Here is a 19,489-nt window from a genome sequence, read left to right as displayed (position 1 = left end):
GCGACCGGGCCGAACCCGGCCCGTTCCGTCCCGGCCAGATTCACCTCTCAGGCCCATGCATAGATCGGACCGGAACCGTCGCTGGTTGGGCAGCCCATTTATAGAGCAAGGCGCTGGGCGCCACCCCTCGTGTGTCAAACGCCAACTGTTTTAAAGGAAATTTTTGTTGCAGGAAAAATATAAACATAATAAAATAAGAATAAAAAAACAAAATCTTTTTCATGTAAAAGAAAAAGTATTTCTGGAGACGTAGGAAAAGACATGCTAAAATTATCAACTTTCTGTTGAAACAAACGATTTAAGACTAGATTTTTCAAGGAAAACAACTTTCCAATTCAGATTTTCCTTGCAGCCAAGCATGTCCCCAACAGAAAACGGTTTCCTCCTACCTTCCTCTCCCGCCATTGTTAAGAGACTCCATCGAACATCATCAACAAGGGACCTCTTCTCAAATCTTCCTCCTCCCAGCAGCTCCCAATGGAGCCTCCTCGCCGAAGAACCATGATATGGGTCCTGTGCGCTGCCCTGGTGGCCTCGGCCGCATCCACGGAAGCCATCGGCGTGAACTGGGGGACCCAGACGTCGCACCCGATGCCCCCAAAGATCGTCGTCCAGATGCTCAAGGACAACGGGATCCAGAAGGTCAAGCTGTTCGACGCGGAGTCGTCGGTGATGAGCGCCCTGGCCAACACAGGGATCGAGGTCATGGTTGCCATCCCGAACGATCAGCTCGAGCAGATGGGCACCTACTCGAACGCAAAAGCCTGGGTTCACGAGAACGTCACAGGTTACCGAGATGTCAATATCAAGTATGATGAATTAAATTATAGTTGGCCATCTTTGCATCATCTCTTAGCTTCTTTTATATAATAATATTACATAAACATGCATTTCTGGTCAGGTATGTTGCCGTGGGGAACGAACCCTTCCTCAAGAGCTACAATGGCACGTTCTTGAAAGCCACGTTCCCTGCACTCAAGAACATTCAGAAGGCCCTGGATGAGATGGGAAGCAAGCAGATCAAGGCCACCGTCCCCATGAATGCCGACATCTACAGCTCCCCGGAGGACAACTCCGTGCCTTCTGCAGGGGACTTCCGCTCCGATATTCGTGATCTCATGGTCGAAATCGCGCGGTTCCTCAGCTCCAACGGCTCGCCCTTCGTCATCAACATCTACCCCTTCCTCAGCCTCTACGAAAATCCCAACTTTCCGGCGGACTTCGCCTTCTTCGATGGCGGCGGCCGGTCGATCAACGACAAGGGCACCAAGTACACCAACGTGTTCGACGCCAACTTCGACACACTCGTGTGGGCCTTGAAGAAGGCTGGCATCTCCAGCATGAAGATCATAGTCGGCGAAGTCGGCTGGCCGACGGATGGCAGCAAGAATGCGGACGTAGCAGGTGCGAAGAGATTCTACGATGGGTTGATGAAGAAGATGGCGAGCAATACTGGCACGCCGGTGAGGCCCGGGCCGATGGACGTCTACCTCTTCGCCTTCATCGACGAGGACATGAAGAGCATCCAGCCGGGCTACTTTGAGCGGCACTGGGGGATCTTCACGTACGACGGGAAGCCCAAGTTCCCGATGGACCTCTCGGGCAAGGGAAATGGTAAGTACTTGGCAGGCGCATCCGGGGTGGAGTATCTATCGGATGAGTGGTGCGTCTACGATCCGAGTGCGAGGAATCAGGAGGCAGTGCCACGGAGCATGGATTTTGCGTGCTCCAACGGGGACTGCACGGCATTGATGGGCTCATCGCCGTGCAGCAAGTTGGATCGCAGCGGCAGGGTATCGTATGCCTTCAACATGTATTTCCAGATGAAGGACCAGGACGTCAGGGCATGCGACTTCCAAGGCTTGGCGAAGATCACCAGCAGGAATGCGTCCCGAGATGGCTGCTTGTTCCCCATACAAATTGTGAATGCCGCTGGAAGAAGCCCGGCGGAGTTGGGATTACTGATGCTGCCATGGATTGCTGTATTATTATTTCTATGAGAGAGAGGACTCACTCGGAAGGGTACTGGTGGGGGCTGCTTGTACAGTAGATTTGGTGAATGTCTGGGGCCAACTAATACATATTAGTTTATCATGAATTCAAATTCATATAAATCTAATCATAAATATTACGATCGATCATGGTTGGTCAATTCTAATAGGTTCGTACTGCAGTGTCTCCTAGTTCACATAGATTATAAGCCAGATCCGCTCTGATATCATTAGATTGTGGTCTGCACGGCTCTTGAAGCAGCCGTTGCATAATTCGAATGGTGGATACGTGCGAGGGATCCAACCCCTATTCTATAATCACAGCCTATTTTTAGCAAGCACAATCGTACATTCTCAGTCTCAAGTTTCAAATGCCTGGGTGAAGAAAAAGACCAAAAAGATGATTGAAAATACGAAGTATTTTCAACCATCCATTCTTTTATCTTAAATAAGTTACATACATTACACTTGCTAGTTACTCCTTAAAAATATGCTAACACATTAAACTAACAATACCAAAAAATGACGAAAAGCACTTGAATTACATTAAGGAGTGAGGGTCACATGCTAAATGAAAGGCTATCTCATAAGTAGGTATTTCAGGACATGGCATAGTTTGTACGTTCATGCGAACATGCGAATGCTTCACAATTTTGGGATGGTTCATGTGGACTACTATAAATCTCATTAACCTTGAACTGCATGGCCCAATACAAATCCCAAACAGAGAGAGAAACCTACACCATGACCTATAGAGTTTTTGAGATTCACGAGAAGTTGCAAAATAGATTGCAACCAAAATCTGATACCAAGTTAACTTCATTCTTATTTTCTTTTCTAGGTTGGCGTTGCCATGTTTTTTGCGAGGTTTGTTTATTTAAAAACTTCTAAATCTTTTCAACCCTTGAAAGGAGAAGGGTCGACATCAAGTCATCTATATATCTATATATAATCATGGGGAGATCTAGATGGAATGAAACTATTTACTATGAAGAATGGCAAATGTTAGTGAGCATCTCATGCCTAGACTCGAGACTAGAGCATTTGAAAAACCCTTAATGTGTGTTATTTGAAAAATAATCTTGCAAAGCAATAGTTAAGTGGCTTTTTTGTTCAAGGTTTATATATATATATATATATATTGCGTGCACGTATGTATAAATTGCAAGGCTAATAAAATTTCTTTCCTGATCATAGCACAGCACACGAATATTGCAAATGTAAAATATTTGGTGGCCATGTGCATTTCTTGGAATCAATGATTCTTTGAATGCAATTTATTTTTAACTTAAAAAGCATCAGTTGGAGAGAGTATTCTTATGACATGATCTTTATCTAGTTAAAATGATGCCTTATTTTTCCTTGATTGTACTGAATAACTGATTCCATGGGTTCACTAGAAAAATGAGAATTTTAAGAAAATCAAAACCCTAGATTTATAAATTCATACACTGGAATAACATGAAAACCATAAGCACTCAAAATTCAATATAATTGAAAATGAGGATGATAGATATCTCTAAATTTCGTTGTAGATAATAAATGTTTTTAAAACCAATTGGAAACCAGTCGCCTATCTGTTCAGGTTCAAAAGATCATTTAAAGAAGGTCAAAATTCGATCGAACCCAGGAGAACGGGATAAACAAGTCATACCAGTTGGTTCGATCTAGTTTGGACTTTTTTTTGAAAAAATCAACTCAAAAATAGCTGCGGATGAAATAGATTTTTTTTTTCTTCTTCTCTAGCTAGAACTTAAGCATCCGAGGCTCTCCCTTTATTCTCTGGTCTCCGATGGCCCTCTCTCTCCTATTGTCTTCTCTTTGATGCTGTTGATGAATATGATGACCATATGTGGATGGTCATTGGTGCTGTGGTGCAACATGCACGTCTTCAGCGCATTGATGAAAAACTTCAGATTTCAAATTTGTGTGGATCCCCCACGATCCCATATGTCGACGATTTTAACGAGGGATAGGGCTAATGTGGTCCATGATCAGGAGCACATCAAGGACGTCATCACAGCCATCAAGGTGTTGATCCCCAACTCCAAGGACCCCATGATTGCCCCTTTCGTCCACGATCTCCAGTCCCGGGTCTATAGTTCTCCCGACATTCTTCGTCAGATAGTGATTGCGAATTTCTTTCTTCTTTTGGATTTATTATTTGTAATCTACTCTGAAAATCTGATCTTTGTTGTGGTTTTTGGCTTATTTGGTCGGGACAAAAGATACTATGCCTAGATTGCTAGTTTTTTCTTCTGGATTTATAATCACTAAATTCTAGTAATAATTTAGAAAAATGCAACAGATTTGAATGCTTTTGGTTTCATAGTTATGGTCTTTGTGTTATCATTGTTTCTATGTTAGCTTTTATGTTTTGTTGCTGTTGAGAATTGACTGGCCTCAGGCATCATGGCGAAAGGCGTGACGACATTGGAGAGCTCAGTGGTCGGCTGTTTTTGTCAGATTTGAGGAAGGCGAATAGTGCTCTATCGTTGCGAATAAGATCCTCGTCAGATAGCAGCACCTCCAACCTGAAACAGCACAGAGCAAAGAAGTCCATTGATTGGAATGTATCCAGCAAAGGATAGAAGTCCACTAGCCGGAATGTATACAACAGAGACTATCTGATGCCTAAGTCAATAAAGTTATCAAGGAATAGAAGGAGGCACTCTCTCAAGTTGTAAGAGTGATCTCTCTTTTTTTTTTTACCTCTTTTTTTTGGTGTATATTGGGTGGAAAAGTTTACTTGCCACTAGAAAATGTGGGTACGTGGGTCGACCAAAAGTGATTGGTTTGAGTATGGCCTGGATATCGGACGTGAATGCTTTGTAAGCGAATGATATCCTGTCTATCATATCGGTGGGATTGCGATAATCACTAGGTTCCCCAATAAAAATACAAGCAATTGTAGAAAGTTCTCGATAGTAAGCTCGGTGGTATGGCGTTGGGCCCGCCCAGTAATCACTCTTAATCCACCACATATTGGAGCTGTAGTATGGTTTGATTGGCTAGTCCTCTTGGAAAGAAGTAGCCAATTTGGAGGCGTATTATGTTTTATGTCTAACTTGGAAGCTGGTTGGGGAAGAAAAAATTTTTGAATTCTTTATATCTTAAACAAAGAAGAGGCATCTCGTATGTCGACCCAGCCTTTTCTTTTTTTTTTGGGGCGGGGGGTGGGTGAGCATCATACATTAAGTTTTGATTAATCACTGAGATACAAATTCTCATTTATAACTAGAGAAATAATATTGTACTAATTTATCTTGCTAGGAATTGGATCAGAGAGGATTACTAATTGAATTAGGGATACAGTTTTCCTTTTTTATTATTTTTTAAAATAAAAATATAATTGTGATGCCATGATGACATCTTGCCGATATTACCGACTGGATCAGCTAACTCGGGAACCAGTTTGCTAGTTTGATGTCCTATCCAATTTTAAAAATGTTGTGGATAACAAGACACATTCCTTCCGAATTCTTAGGATAAAATGAATTCATCTGATAATTTTACTTTAAAATGAAATGAATCCATGTAGAATAGTTTCCCCTTCAGTTGCATGGGGACACGATCCACCCAAGAATTAGTACTTGGTTGCGGCGGAGTCCGCACAGGAAACGCGTAGCACCGAGAGGCCGCACCCAGTGGGAAAAACACTGTTCCCGCCGCCGTTGCGATACCAAATAGGAAGCGCAGCTGCGACGCGCTTCGCTCGCTGCAACGCCTCCCAGCTCCACGCCTCCGACTGCCCACCGCGGCGTCGACCGAACACGCGTCTCCATCCCACTCGTCCGTTTTTTCTATTTTTGTCTTTCTTGGCCGTTATCGACGCCGTTTCCACCGGCATCTATTTATAGGTCTCTATGCTTCCTCCTTTCCCTCATTCGTCTCTCTCCCGTTCTTTTTTCTCTTCTTCCCAGGGCTAGGGTTTCCAGCGAAAGGAAAGAAGAAGAAGAAGAAGAAGAAGAAGAAGTTTCAGCAAAAAAAAAGGAAAGAAGAAGCCGTTCCTGGGTTTTATCTGTTTCTTCTTCTTCTTCTTCTTTTCTCTTGATCCATTCTGATCCGAGAAAAAATGGTGGCGCTCGAGGTGGGCAGCGCAAATGACGCCGTGGAGAGGATCCCCAAGGAGGCGATGAGGATTCTTGACAGATTGGCGTCGGAATGGAGCGACGTGGCCGACTCCAAGGCCTTGGAGGTGGTGCACCTCAAGGGGGCGATGACCAACCAGGTCTACCAGATCAACTGGCCAACCATGGGGAAGGACGGCGTCTCTCGGAAGGTGCTCGTCCGGATCTACGGCGACGGGGTGGATGTCTTCTTCGACCGAGAGGACGAGATCCGGACGTTCGAGTGCATGTCTAGGCACGGGCAGGGGCCGCGCCTTCTTGGGCGGTTTCCCAATGGCCGGGTCGAGGAGTTCATCAACGCCAGGGTATGCCCAATTTCGCAAGAAATTTTCTTTCTTTCTTTCTTTCTTTCTTTTTTGTTTAGTTAATCTTTTAATTTCTAGGTGCGTGCCGATTCTTTGATTGCTCTGTTTGCTATTAGTTGTTTTAACATATTACTAGATGAGGTATGTAGAATTTGTTATTTGTTTTATCATTGTAATTGTTTTTTTTTCCATTTTCTTCCATGGTTGATGAGAACGATTTGAATTCATGAATGTTTTCAAGCTGAAATTTTCTTTCTTCCTTCTTTCTTTCTTCCCCCCCAAGCCGGATCTTTTGATATTTATTATTTTCCTTATTAAGATCGGTGTGCTGTCACTAACATATACTTGAGATTTGATATGGAGAAGGATGGATGCATATGGTGTGTATTTTGGGCTCTTTGTGTGGGAAGACTAGGTCTTTTATTCGCTTACTATTTAGTCCAAAAGTGCTTGTGGGGTCAAGAAGCTTTATGCTTTGCTACTTTATGATTTATGCTGTTACTGTTGCTGTTGTTGCCGGTAGTTTATCCGCATAAGATTCTAACATGTGAAAAGGCATTCTTTAGGACCTCAGCACATGCTAAACTGTAAGTGAATAATGGTAGCCTAGCACCAAATAGTCAGAAACCTTGTTTACAACTGTGAGTAGAGAGAAGTCCTGGTAAATTTACATCTAAAGGTGGAATATACCTTCATATATGAAGAGAGCTGGAATCAGGTGCATTCATCTTTTATTGAATAGACAACCTTAGGGTCTGTAGGATCGACCTCAGCTTAAGTGCTTTAATTTTTTAAAGATTAAATGGTGCTTACTTTAAAACAGAAGAGGATTATGACAGCCCACGGTATCTAGGTTGCTTAGGTAGCAACATACCTGGACTTACAAGTTACTCCTTACATTTCCCCTGGCTTGTGAATTTGGATTCATGTAGCATCATGCCTCGTGGCTTTTGTTCAGATCGTGCTTGTTAGGACAATGGTGCCTCTGGTCCCACTTAGAATGTGTTCTGAAAAAGTGTTTCCTCTCAAAACCAGATAAATGGTGTTCTTGGAATCATCTTCATAATGAAGGTGCCAGTGAGACAGTGATGATGGGAGCAAGATATTTCTTACTCTGATGTCAAGTCCTCCATTTCTTTGAAAAATCTTTTGGCAATAGATTTTAGAAAGATGCAATGAAAATAATCTCATGGCTTCTTGTTAGCCATACCACTATCATCCACACAGGTTTCATACAGGATTTTTTTAATTGAAGTTTAACATCAGTTGGGTGACAAGCATCAAGGATGGAGAGAGATAATTGTGGGAGTGTTATTTGCTACAGGTCAGCTTCTTCGTTGCTGTTATGCAAAGATGGAAAATGATGTAGTTATGGTTCTTAGGTTTTGATTGGGGTCGCTTGACTCCATACCTGGATTATCTATCTGAAGTATACACTTTATGTCCTCATCTAAATGGCTGTGGCTGTCCGGTAAGATGATTTTTTCCCCTTTTGCCAGATGATCTGACTTCCTCATGATCATTCTCGGTTGCATGAAGAATGAACCAAACATTTGCTAAGATACGTGCTGTGATGTTGGTACGTGAATGCTGTTTGATTTCATCAAGTTGTAATTGCTGCTTAAGAGCTCCTAAATCACCTGGTCATCCCATGATTTTATTAGTTACTTATGCATGGAAAGCTCTGTGGTTTTTCTTGTGTAATCTACTCATGGTAATCTTTAAACAGCAATGGTGGCATTACTTGTTAAATTTTCACAGTTTGTGTATCAATGTTCTGAATTGGTCATGCTGCTTTTGCTATTTTAGACACTTTCTGCAGCTGATCTGCGGGACCCAGAAATGTCTGCTCTTGTAGCATCAAAATTAAAGGAGTTTCATGACCTTGACATGCCCAGTCCAAGGAATGTATTCTTATGGGAAAGATTGAGGTATATTTTAATTATCTATCAAACTTTGGGCGTAACTTTGATCAGTGATGTGCCTGATAGCTTATATTATCTCTCTTTATCTCAGAAAATGGCTGAAAACAGCTCGAAATTTGTGCTTACCTGAAGAATCTAAAGAATTTCGCTTGGATACCCTAGCGGAGGAGATAGCTGCTTTAGAAAGTTTTTTCTCTGGGAAAGATCAGAGAATAGGATTCTGTCATAATGATCTCCAGTATGGGAATATCATGGTTGACGAGGAGACCAGACAAGTAACTATAATAGTAAGTTGCTTTCTCTAATACACTTAATCTACGGGCTCTTTTAGTCAATTTCTTAAAAGTTAACTTTTCAAACTTCCGTTTCTGCTAAGTGAGATGGAAAACGTTATAGTTTTGGTTGAATGGTTAGAGTGCTAGTTCCTTTAGGAGTCCTATCTTGTATTGTTTTAAATTTGGTTTCCCAACCAAATTGTTTTTCTCCAGGGAGGATTCCATCTCATATGGAATTGTTGCTGCAGCTTGGTCATGAAGTTCTGATAGTAGCTGTGAGATCTTAAGCCATGAAAAGCATAAACTAAGCACTGCATTGCCAATGATGAGTCTTTTTCTTGTCCTTTTCAATTTGTTCTTTTTCCCTATCAACTTTAGGGAGAGTGATGCGGGCCAAGGAACATTAGATCTTAGGATTTCAGTATATTTCATTTCATACCATAACTTCAAAAGTTCAAAGATATCATAAGGAGTAAAATGGTTTGCTTTGTAGAGAATGGCACAATTAATGACTCCATAAGATATGCAGGAAGTTCTGATATTAGCTGTGAATGTTTTAAGAAAGGTTCATAGTACTACTTCTGGTGCCTATACTAGTACCATTTTGGTATAGTGTCTGTGCAGTCGGTTCGTGGTACGAACACTTTGTACGCTTCCCATACTTAGTATTGGTTCACTACCAGTACGGTTTGGTATTGTCCGATACAAGGTATTACGGTTTGGTATGGCAAGTCATGGTTTTAAGCCATGAAAAATATGGTGGGTATTGGCCCTACTCTTGTGGTGTATGCTCCCAAACTAAGTACTACACTACCAATGACGAGTCAAATCTTTTTTTTTTTCCATTTTAATTTGTTTGCTTTTTAGAGAATAGTACAGTTAACAACTTGAGATTCCTAATTACATAGATTAATCACGTTAATCTTTAGTTGGTGAGAAGTTTATCTCTTAATAGGGCCAAATATGGTATCTTGAGAAGTCATATTTGAATCACATTGTCCCAACAGTCAATTTTTTGGAGTAAATTTTGGTGCATGGCCATAGGTAAGCATATAATGGAGCTGTCTTGTATTATATGTTGTCTGAGAATGTAAACGGTTACTTTGTTAACTGTCATTCTTTATGTGAAAACTTATCTGCATAGGTAATGTATTGGTAGTTTCCTGTATGCGTGTTGTGTGAGAATATGAATGAATGAAAATTTCAGCACTCTTTGATCTGCGTTAGAAGCAAAGTGATTGAACTTTGCAAATGGTGTTCCATTCGTGCCAATGATAATCATCCTTTTTTTTTGTGGGTTGGGGTTGGGGGGCTGTGTTCTAGCAATTGCTAGTTATTTATGCTGAGGAATGCCTCGAGTGTTCTATCTCTTTAGTTGCTGGAAACAGGAGCAGGTGTGGAGGTGGGTGTGGGTGTGGGTAAGGGGAAATTGGTCTGTCACATCATAAAAGAAAAATAGGGAAATGCTTAAGAAACAGGTGCAAGGATGTCCTGACTGCCTCTTTAGTTTCTAGAGCGGGTATGCTCCACTAAATAGAAGTGGTCAGCTAAGGTCTGCTCGTGGAATGGTATGACTTGGCATGTCAAATGATTATATGTTGTTCTAGCGATTGTAACATCATGCCTGTTGTTGTAGAGTTGTATATCCAGACACTCTGCATATCCATACTCTGGTGTTTACTTATCTTTTTAGTTATGCACTAAGACATTTCTGTGACTTCTGGATGGAGATATAAATCATATCTCTTATTCTTTAATTTATTGATCAATTTTAAGCCTGCTTCTTGATGCATCAATGATATAATCGGAGCCAATCTCTGGCATAGCCAGCATTCTGTTTTAATTTTTTTTCTCGACCTCTCAACACCAGACTGAATGCAGAAATATATGAAATTATGTAGGATGTCCATGGTGTCCACTTCTCATTATTCTTTATTTTTACAATTTCTAGGACTATGAGTATGCAAGTTTCAACCCCATTGCATATGATCTTGCCAATCACTTTTGTGAGATGGCTGCTGATTACCATACAGAGACTCCTCACATTTTGGATTTCAATAAATACCCAGGTTTGTTATTCTTGGTTTTCAGTTTGCTGACATTGAAATGGACACTCCTATGCTGGTGTTAATGCTCTGTTTCTGATCTTTTTGGAAGCAGATTATGAGGAGCGCAAGAGATTTGTGCAGGCATATCTGAGTTCGTCAGGTAATCTGTTCAAAGGCTGCATAAAAAACACATAAAGAGAACTGATCTTTTTGGTTCAACTTGTACCTCAACAACAGATTGAAATAACTTATCACGATCTTAAGCAGTCTTAGACATTCCATACGTGCATCTATAAGTGCAGTGGTGTAAATGCATACATGATATTAGAACTGATAGGTGTAAGTTTCATACAGATTCTACTTCTTTTCCACACTATGAAGGTTGAATTACAGAACTAAGTGGTTATTTTGACATCGAGATAATGAGTTAGGAAACTATAAATTTCTTGCCTTTTTTAATGTGTTCGTGTGTCGCTATAGCTCACTAAACCTGGTAGATTGATGAGTTACAGTTTTTCAATTGTATATCAAGTAGGAAGCATTAAGCATGATGACCGTCAGGAGTTTATCAGATTATGTGGTCGCCATAGGATTGCACATACAATGAGATATATTGGACCACATTAATAGTTTGATAGCATCAATGTGAATTTAGATCATCTTTCAATAAGAAAGACAAATAAAAACTCTTCTTGTCCTGGAAGCAATTTAATCATCTTAATATGTGTAATGCTGGGTCATTTTTCAAGATACAGATGCTAGAGGTTGTTAGTCAAAATTTTCGGCACTATCAGATTTGAATTTTATTTCTGTTCCCCAAGGTGGTTATTCAAAATTTTTGGAACTACCAATCTCAATTTTATTTCTGCTCCCCACACCCCTTCTCCTTTTTAAAATTTTCGATGTTATTTTATCTATAGGTGAAACAGGCAATCTCGTGGAAATTGACAATTTACTGGAGCTTATTGAGAAGTATACTCTTGCAAGTCATCTTGTTTGGGGCCTATGGGGAATAATATCAGTAAGGCACTTCGGTTTGTTTTCTTGTTCGGTCGGGCTCTTGTTGCTTGGAAGTTGGTTTCAACCTTTTCAATTCATTTATCCATTTGTCTGCAGGAACATGTCAATGATATTGACTTCAATTACATGGAGTATGCAAAGCAGAGGTTTCAGCAGTACTGGTTGAGGAAGTCTGCCACATAGGGAGCTGGGTGGGTGAATTGAATGGTTTACGTGCCTTTGTACTTACTTGTCAGCGTTAGAAGCCACTATGAATACATGGCATGGGTTCTTCAATACTGAAATTAGATTTTTTGAGTGTTGCAAAATAATACAGCTATGTTCAATAAACCGAAGGCAGCCCCTGGTGTTTTTGTTTTGGTTTTAGGATTACAGTTAATACGAGAAAAATTTCACGTTGGTCGTTAGCATTCATAAAAAAAAAAGAAATATGCTTTAATGAAAGCATTTTGTAATGTTTTGTTGTTCAATATTTAGTAGTAGTATTAGCTTCCCATTTAACAAGGGCATCGTGTGTGCTTGAGCATCTTTTGTTTTTGTCCTTTCATTTCTTTTCTTCTTTGCTTTTGGCTCCAAGTCAATCAAGGAATTGAAAGTAAAGAGAGACAAAAATACGTATTAAGATTCTCTCTTTTTTTTTTTTGGTCAAAAATAGGAGGGGAGGGGGAGGGACCAGCCCACCCGTATAGCAGCCCTACTACTGGGCCCCTCTTCTATCAGGGAATGTTCGATACGGGTCGTAGGTTTCGCGTGTCTTTTCCGATCCGTGGGCTTACCCTACTGGGCTCGCCGTCTCATGTGTAGGTACGTCATTCCAGCGCCATCTCGGTATAGATGAAAGGAAAGCATATCCACCGATATGGGATGGGTGGGAAAGAGTTTGTGTGCTGATATGGGATGGGATGGGTGGGGTTTAGAAGGTTGGATAATTATGGTTTGTCTCATTTGACAGCGAGGCAATATCAATTTAATGTGCAATATCAACTTTGGTGGACCATGGCTACGGGTTCAATCACCTTGCTATTTGCAATTAGCTGCCTTTGCCTGAGAAATATTGGTCAAATGGTTTTGTGGTGCGTGCAATGGGCCTTCAAAATGGCTGTGAAGGCATTGATGGTTGGGATTAATCTCAACTGATATAAATGCAATTCTTGGCTCCATATATCCAGGAACGAATTGGGATTCCATGCCCATGAAGGAAGATAGTGTCAGCTGTCACTTTTATGGTTGTTATTTAACATCAATCATTCTGATGAGTCCTGTGTGCAGCATCTCCCTCTCCCCGGAAACCCTAACTGATTTCAGATGGCATTTTGGTTTTATGCGAGATGGTGCATTTGGCCAAGTCAGAGTGAGGATTTTTCAGGAATCTAGGCAAGCTCAGCGCCCATAATACTCGACGGGTTCCAAAGAAGGATTCACTTTCCTTAGCATGAAACAACAGTTGGATCGCACAGGAATGAATGAAGTCAGAGCTGGTCTTCTACTAGACCAATGAACCCCCTTCCTTTCCTTTCCCTCGTGAGAGATTCTGAGTTGGCCTGTCCTGATTAAACTCGGCTGCGGTTGCCCCCCGACATCCCTGTCTCTCATGCATGCCGCTCTCTGCGCCCGCCACCTAATAGTATCCCTAAGCCATTGATGGTGATAACAGGAAGGTTCTCCCATCTTTGGCTTATTATCGGTAGACCATATCAGGTATATAAAAGGCAATTCAGTAATGCAACGCTGTATGGGACATGAAACCTCTTCTCTGCTCCTCTGCCTTATCACCCTCTTAAAAGTTAGTCTGAAAATGAAAGTTAGTCTGAAAGTAGAACATTAAAGGTTTTTAGAAACAGTATTAAAATGTTATTTTTTTAGGAATGTGTGATACAACTGAGTACATGGGTGCTGCATACAGGAGCATTGAAGCTGCATTTGCTGCAAAACCATACAAAAGTAAGCCATTAAAACACGCCATTGTTAATTCTTTTAATCAATATCGAAATGAGGGAGAAAATACTCATTATCCCAACCGTTAGAAGTAAGCTGCCTCCGATTTTTTATGAGCCTACGAAGAGAGATGATTCAGCTGATGTTGCCTGAGATTGGTTTAGACTATGCAAGGACTATTTATAATGGTCACAGCTCAGAGTGAGCAACTTCTTTTTCAGTACAGTGGACAGGTAAAATGGGAGTACTTGGCTGTATTTTCTTGACATGGGTAGCCAGCAAGAGAATATTGCTTCATGCTGTGGATGTGAGCAGCCCTTCTAAATTGTCAGGCAATTTTTGCTATTTTCTTTTCTTATGTTTAGGCCTGTTAACGAGACGAGCTGAGCCTGAGCCTGAGCCTGGAGGCTTGGGCTCGGCTCGTTTTACAGAAGCTCGGGCTCGGGCTCGGTATCGAGCTTAGTATTGGGCTCGAGCTCGGACTTGCTTGGCAAAGTAAAGGCTCAAGCTTGAGCTTATAAAGCTCGTTTCAATTACGAGCTCAAGCCCGAGCCCGAGCTCAGACTCTGGCTCAGGCTCGATAATAAGCTACCGGGTGTTCGTGTCGGGGATGTTCACCCTGCTCTTTCTGGCGGCCCTCTCGGTGCTGCTCTCCACCAACCCCTCCTTCCCCGTTGCCACCTCCATCGCGGGCGACCCTTCTGTCGCTGGCGACGCCCTCCGGCCCTACCTCGGCCGCACCTTCCTGGCCCTCAAGTCCGACCCCCTCCGCACTCGCCTCCACCTCCTCCTCCGCTAGGCGGCCGACCACTCCGCCCTCGTCCATGCCTACGCCACCTCAAGCTCGATAACTCCCGCCAGCTCTACACATTCAAAGACCTCACCGCCTCCCTCTCCTCCCTCACCGCCCGCCTCGACTCTGACCTCCCCTCCGACAAGGACTCCCTCCGCCCTCTCGAGAAGGCGGCTAAAGACTGCATCAAGTTCGTCCATGCCCTCATCTCCGAATCCAAGGAGTCCTTCGACACCCAGCTCAAGATCCAGAAGCTGCGTGACACCATCTTCACGGTCTAGGAGCAGCTCCACTCTCGCCAAGAAGCTCGACGCTCTTACCAACCGCATCGCCGCCGGATCTACCCCCAAAAGCCTCCACCACCTCGCCATGCGCCTCATGGAGGACCGCATCGCCCACCTGGACTCTTATCGCCGCCCCGGCCCCGACCCGCCGGAGCTCGCTTATCCGAATCTCTACCACTCCATTCTCATCTCCAACAACATCATCGCCGTCTCCACCGTCATCAACTCCGCTATCTGCAATGCGGCCGACCTGAATCTTTACCACCGTCATGAGCTCGTTTGGGCTCGTGAGCTGCTCGCCTCGAGCTCGGGCTCGGACTCGGATTTAAACGGGCCTCATTTTGAGCTTGGGCTCGGGCTCATTTGACTAACGGGCCGAGCCCGAGCCGAGCTTTTATCGAGCCGAGTCCGAGTATCTCAGCCCGTTAACAGCCTTACTCATGTTCTGCAACTGCCATCACCTTCCTTAATTTCTTATGTTTTGTAATTGCCACCACTTTAATTCTGTCTAAAATAAATAACCCAGTCTTTCTATAAATAACCTACTTTTTCTATAAGCAAGGAATGCTCCATATGCATGCATCTTATAAACGTCTTCGTGGTAGCTGCTCCTGTCAAAGGCAATATTTGATATGTTTTCAAGTGCTGAAACCAAGATAATTATAGGGTGAATGTGTGGTCTTCTCTCTCTCTCAAAAGAAAAATTGATTAAATCTTGAAAAGCTATAAGAAGCGGATTTTCTAGCGAAACCAATTATCGATAGTTCTCTACTACTACTTCGTAGCTTCTAAATTATCAGGAATTTCTTGCAATTTTCCTCTCTCAAGTTTTGCAGCTGCCAGCACCTTTCTTTCTTATGTTTTGTAACTGTTTTAGACGGAATTAAAGTGGCAGCAGTTACAAAACATAAGAAAGGAAGGTGGTGGTTACATGAATTTTATAGTATAATATTATATACTATAGCATGATAATTTAATATAATATTAAGTTATTTAACATAACATATCAATATATTATGTTATTATGATATAATGTAATACAATATTATATTTATAGTATAATACAATAATAAAGATATAAAATATTATAATTATTAGCATAAATTAATTTTTTATAATATAACAAATTTTTTATCTAGATGATAAAATTGGCTAAACAATTATTAAAGGAACATTTTGTGTAATTGTTATATTTTATCACAGGTATTTTGGTCAAAAAATAGCTTTTCGACTGGGTCTAAAAGTGTTTTTCCGAAAAGCTCCAAAATGGAGCTTCTCCTAAAAAGTTGTTTTTAATTTTTTGGAAAAGCTAAAACAGCTTCTCGAAATTTTTACCAAATATCATTATTTTCATCTAAAAATGCTTTTGGAAGACCATAAGCTCTTCCAAACGAAGACTAAGTGATTTTCCCCAAGCCAAAAGGAATCCAGAAGAGGTAAATGACGAAAGAAGGGCCGATGGTGGCGGAATGTAGAAGTCAGTCAATGCTAGATGGCAGGACATAGAAGTCAGTCAACACTAGATGGCAGTCAGAAAATTCTAGGAGGAATGGACAAAATTGTGAGTGGGTAGGATAAGAAAGAAAGCATGACCATTGGAAAATGTGAGGCTCCAGTTCTGCCCCCAACTCTCGTTCGTTATAAAAGCCTGAGCTTGGTAGTAAGGATCATCGCATTTCAGGAGAACGAGGCAATAGAGCAGATAAAAGGAAAATGCTTCCAAAGACATTCCTCCTACTCTATCTGCTTCTCCTTTCCACTTCATTCATTCCACCGGGGACGACTGCTAGGGAGCTTGTTAAACCAAGTGAGCCTGACTTATATTCCCTCCCAAGAAGTAAATTTAATCTATCATGTTCTTTCTTACTCTTTTGTACTTGACCTCGATCCCTACTGCACCAAGACATGGGCCATGTAGTTGAATGTTTTTTTTTTTTCTTTAAAAGGCCGCTAAAAAATCATTTATATTTGCTTTAATGCCATGCTATCGAATCTATCTCATGATCAGAATCCATCACATTTCTTAGCTCAACTGGTTGGCATCCATCTCGATCTCGAAGAGATCCCAGGCTCAAACCAAGGCGGTGTCAGCTAGATATATATCCTACCCCCTAGATGTTCTCACCCTTGCCAGAATCAGCTAAGCTTAGGTTTTAGTGTGTTTCCCCCCGTAAGGAATCATAAAAATCTTTTCTGCTGCAAAGAAAACATTTCAAACCTAATTATTTCTTGCTTGTTGGTTAAATCTGAATACGGATATATATAACTTGCAGGAACTGGTGGCCAGACGCCCGTGGATGCCGCGCGCCACTTTGCATATCGTGCCCTGTCACCAGGGTCTGTCCTGCCATCAAGGCGTGGCCATTCATATACTCCCAAGTGCAACAGCTATTACCGTTGTGCACCCCCGGTCCCATAGCTGCAGAGTAAAATCGCAGGTGTACTACTAGTAATGGCGGCAGCGGGTGCTCCATCCTCGCGTATACTGCCTTGAAATTGGCATATGAACTAAATAAGCAGTCGTATCATGATGCCATTTTCGCTTTGTTGTACGCGTACTGTGTACCTAATGGTAGTTGGGAATTTCAAAGCTGCCGCGTTGTTTCTGTTGCTGTTGTATTGAGTTACGGGCTCTCTCTTATCTACTTCTTTTTCACTATTTTTTGCAATCCTCGTTGCTCGGATGGGAATTTTGACATCCTCTACTCCTTGCATTAATTATTAAATGGCCGATTGCCCGAGTTGTTTCCAACACCGGTGGACTCGTCAAACTACGGACCAACACAAACAAAGATGCATGCATCGCATTCTTTTGGACCAACACATACAAAAGATGCACGCCCACCACAACCAATAATCACTTCTGGCAGAGAACTTTGGCGGCTGCGTTGGAACTTTGGTACGTAGCTGCGCTTTCTGCGTACGATGATGCACCCTGAAATAGTTGACCACGTCCTCCTATCTTGTTCTTCTGTCTCTCGGTTTTGGTCATTCCACAGTGATGTCACGGATTCTCCAGTTCCTCCTCATAACTTGCCGCATCTCGCGCACCGAGAATTTTCCTCCGTTCTTGCAATCAGCTATTCTCATGCTTTTAGTGCCATTTGATTGGATCTGTTCTTGGACTGAGATGAAATCTCTCGCAACGTCCTTCACTAGAGGTCTCCCTTTGGGCCCCCATAAAGAACTCTACAGCTTCTCTAGGCTGGCAGGAGAGCTTAAGGAGAATCACTCGCAGGTTCTGTCGCGCCCCAAACCCGTCATCCGGGTAGCCACGAGATACTGCTGCACACTTTCTAGAGTAAGACCTTAGAGAATATGCTAGGCGTGAAATTTTATTACAACTTCAAAAATCCATAAACAAAAATCATGTCATTTTATAATAAGAAGAAACCTGGATAGGATGCATGGCCCAGGCTCTAATACAAAGCTTGGTGTGGTGGATTATAGGATGCATGCCCAGGATCTGACGCTGGTGGTGCTCTCGGGTGCAGCGTTGCTACACTACTACGACGCCAAGCATGCCATCGATGACGACGAAAAACTTCAGTCCTTAAATTGTAGCGAGTGCATATCCAGCCTCCACCTTAGCTTTCATTGCAGATCTGCATTCGAAATGAACGACCTCTTCGTCTCTACGGCCTCCTTCAAAAAGCACACCGACCTGAAGCAGCTGGTCCACCTGGACGAGATGGAAGTCCGGCATGACGGGCGGAATGGGGGAGGCCGGCAAGGAGAGCGTCAACCTGCACAAGTTCTTCGAGGACGTCGAGACCGTGAAGGACGACCTCCGTGGCCTCGAGAAGCTGTACCGCCGCCTCCAGGGGGCCAACGAGGCTCTAGAGCAAGAAGAAGACGACGAAAGAACTCCGGGCGCGCATGGATGCCGACATCAATCGAGCAGGTCCTCCGCCGCGCCGAGGCCATGAAGGGAACCTCCGCCGCCGCCCTCAAATCTTGAGGCCACTAAATTTTATCAGCCTTTTAGTCTATATAAAGGTTGCTCATGTATATTGTAAAGACAAGGTAGAAATACATTTTTCTTGGCTCTTTTTCTTCTTTCAACATATAGTATCAGAGCTACCGATCATGTAACCTGTTGCCGTCCTCTCTTCCGCTTTCTTGTGGTCGTCGTCGTCGCTCATAGATCCTCTGTATCTTCTGCGGGGGTAGCCGGAGCTCTGGCCTCCGCAGCTTTCATTTTTTTTTTTTTTCGTTGAAATCCTCATGACATCATAGACTTTTTTTCTTTCTTTTTTTTTTAAAAAAATTATTTTTTGTTTGTCTTTCGTTCAAAAAAGAAAAAATGCCGCTGACGGTGTGCTTCACGTGAAGGGGGGAGGCTTGCTTCACGTGGGGAGGCATCAGAGGGTTGTGCGTGTTCTCTCATCATGAGTTATACCAGCAGATTGAGTTGTTGGGTCAGAATTTGTTTGGAAGTATTTGGGGCTGCGAGCCCATGACTTCTATCATGCAGTGCGTCACCTAATGGAACCTTGATTTCACAGAGATGAGGGAGTTAATCTCCCTTAGCAACCGCTTCCAGTGCTCATATTCCTCCATGTCGGTAAAATCTAAACTCCAGCAGCAGCGCGTTAAATCGTACTGTCAGAGCTTGGCGAGTAAATTTAGCAGGCGCAATCTCGTTCCAAATTCTAGCAGCGGCGTGTCAAACCGTACCGTCAAAAGCTTGGCGGATAATTTTGGCAGGCATGATCTCGTTCCAAATTCCAGCAGCGGCGCGTCAAACCGTATTGTCAGAAATTGGACGGATAAATTTGGC

At 42.6% G+C, this 19,489-nt stretch overlaps 2 protein-coding genes and 1 long non-coding RNA gene across 3 annotated transcripts; all 3 read left to right on the top strand.

Moving 5' to 3' along the window:
• The first annotated feature begins 390 nt into the window (after window positions 1-390).
• Window positions 391-2,027, top strand: LOC103709755 (glucan endo-1,3-beta-glucosidase 8-like). Its single transcript, XM_008795252.6, has 2 exons — window positions 391-809; window positions 902-2,027. The coding sequence occupies exons 1-2, from the start codon at window positions 478-480 to the stop codon at window positions 1,998-2,000; spliced, it is 1,431 nt and encodes a 476-aa protein (XP_008793474.4). The 5' UTR covers window positions 391-477; the 3' UTR covers window positions 2,001-2,027.
• A 3,590-nt stretch (window positions 2,028-5,617) lies between these two features.
• On the top strand, window positions 5,618-12,198 carry LOC103709756 (putative choline kinase 2). The gene is made up of 8 exons (XM_008795253.6): window positions 5,618-5,783; window positions 5,915-6,426; window positions 8,236-8,357; window positions 8,443-8,638; window positions 10,578-10,695; window positions 10,787-10,834; window positions 11,595-11,695; window positions 11,791-12,198. The coding sequence occupies exons 2-8, from the start codon at window positions 6,067-6,069 to the stop codon at window positions 11,875-11,877; spliced, it is 1,032 nt and encodes a 343-aa protein (XP_008793475.4). The 5' UTR covers window positions 5,618-5,783; window positions 5,915-6,066; the 3' UTR covers window positions 11,878-12,198.
• Window positions 12,199-16,375: 4,177 nt separating this feature from the next.
• LOC149753574 (uncharacterized) lies at window positions 16,376-18,987 on the top strand. Its single transcript, XR_016413390.1, has 3 exons — window positions 16,376-16,513; window positions 16,980-18,007; window positions 18,157-18,987. It is a non-coding gene; the product is annotated as an uncharacterized LOC149753574 (long non-coding RNA).
• The last annotated feature ends 502 nt before the right edge of the window (window positions 18,988-19,489 follow it).

Source organism: Phoenix dactylifera, chromosome 5 (genome assembly GCF_051530095.1).
Source record: "Phoenix dactylifera cultivar Ajwa chromosome 5, Ajwa_hap1_PhDact_Kaust_v1.1, whole genome shotgun sequence".
NCBI lineage: Eukaryota > Viridiplantae > Streptophyta > Magnoliopsida > Arecales > Arecaceae > Phoenix > Phoenix dactylifera.
This window is presented reverse-complemented; position numbering and strand designations above follow the sequence as displayed.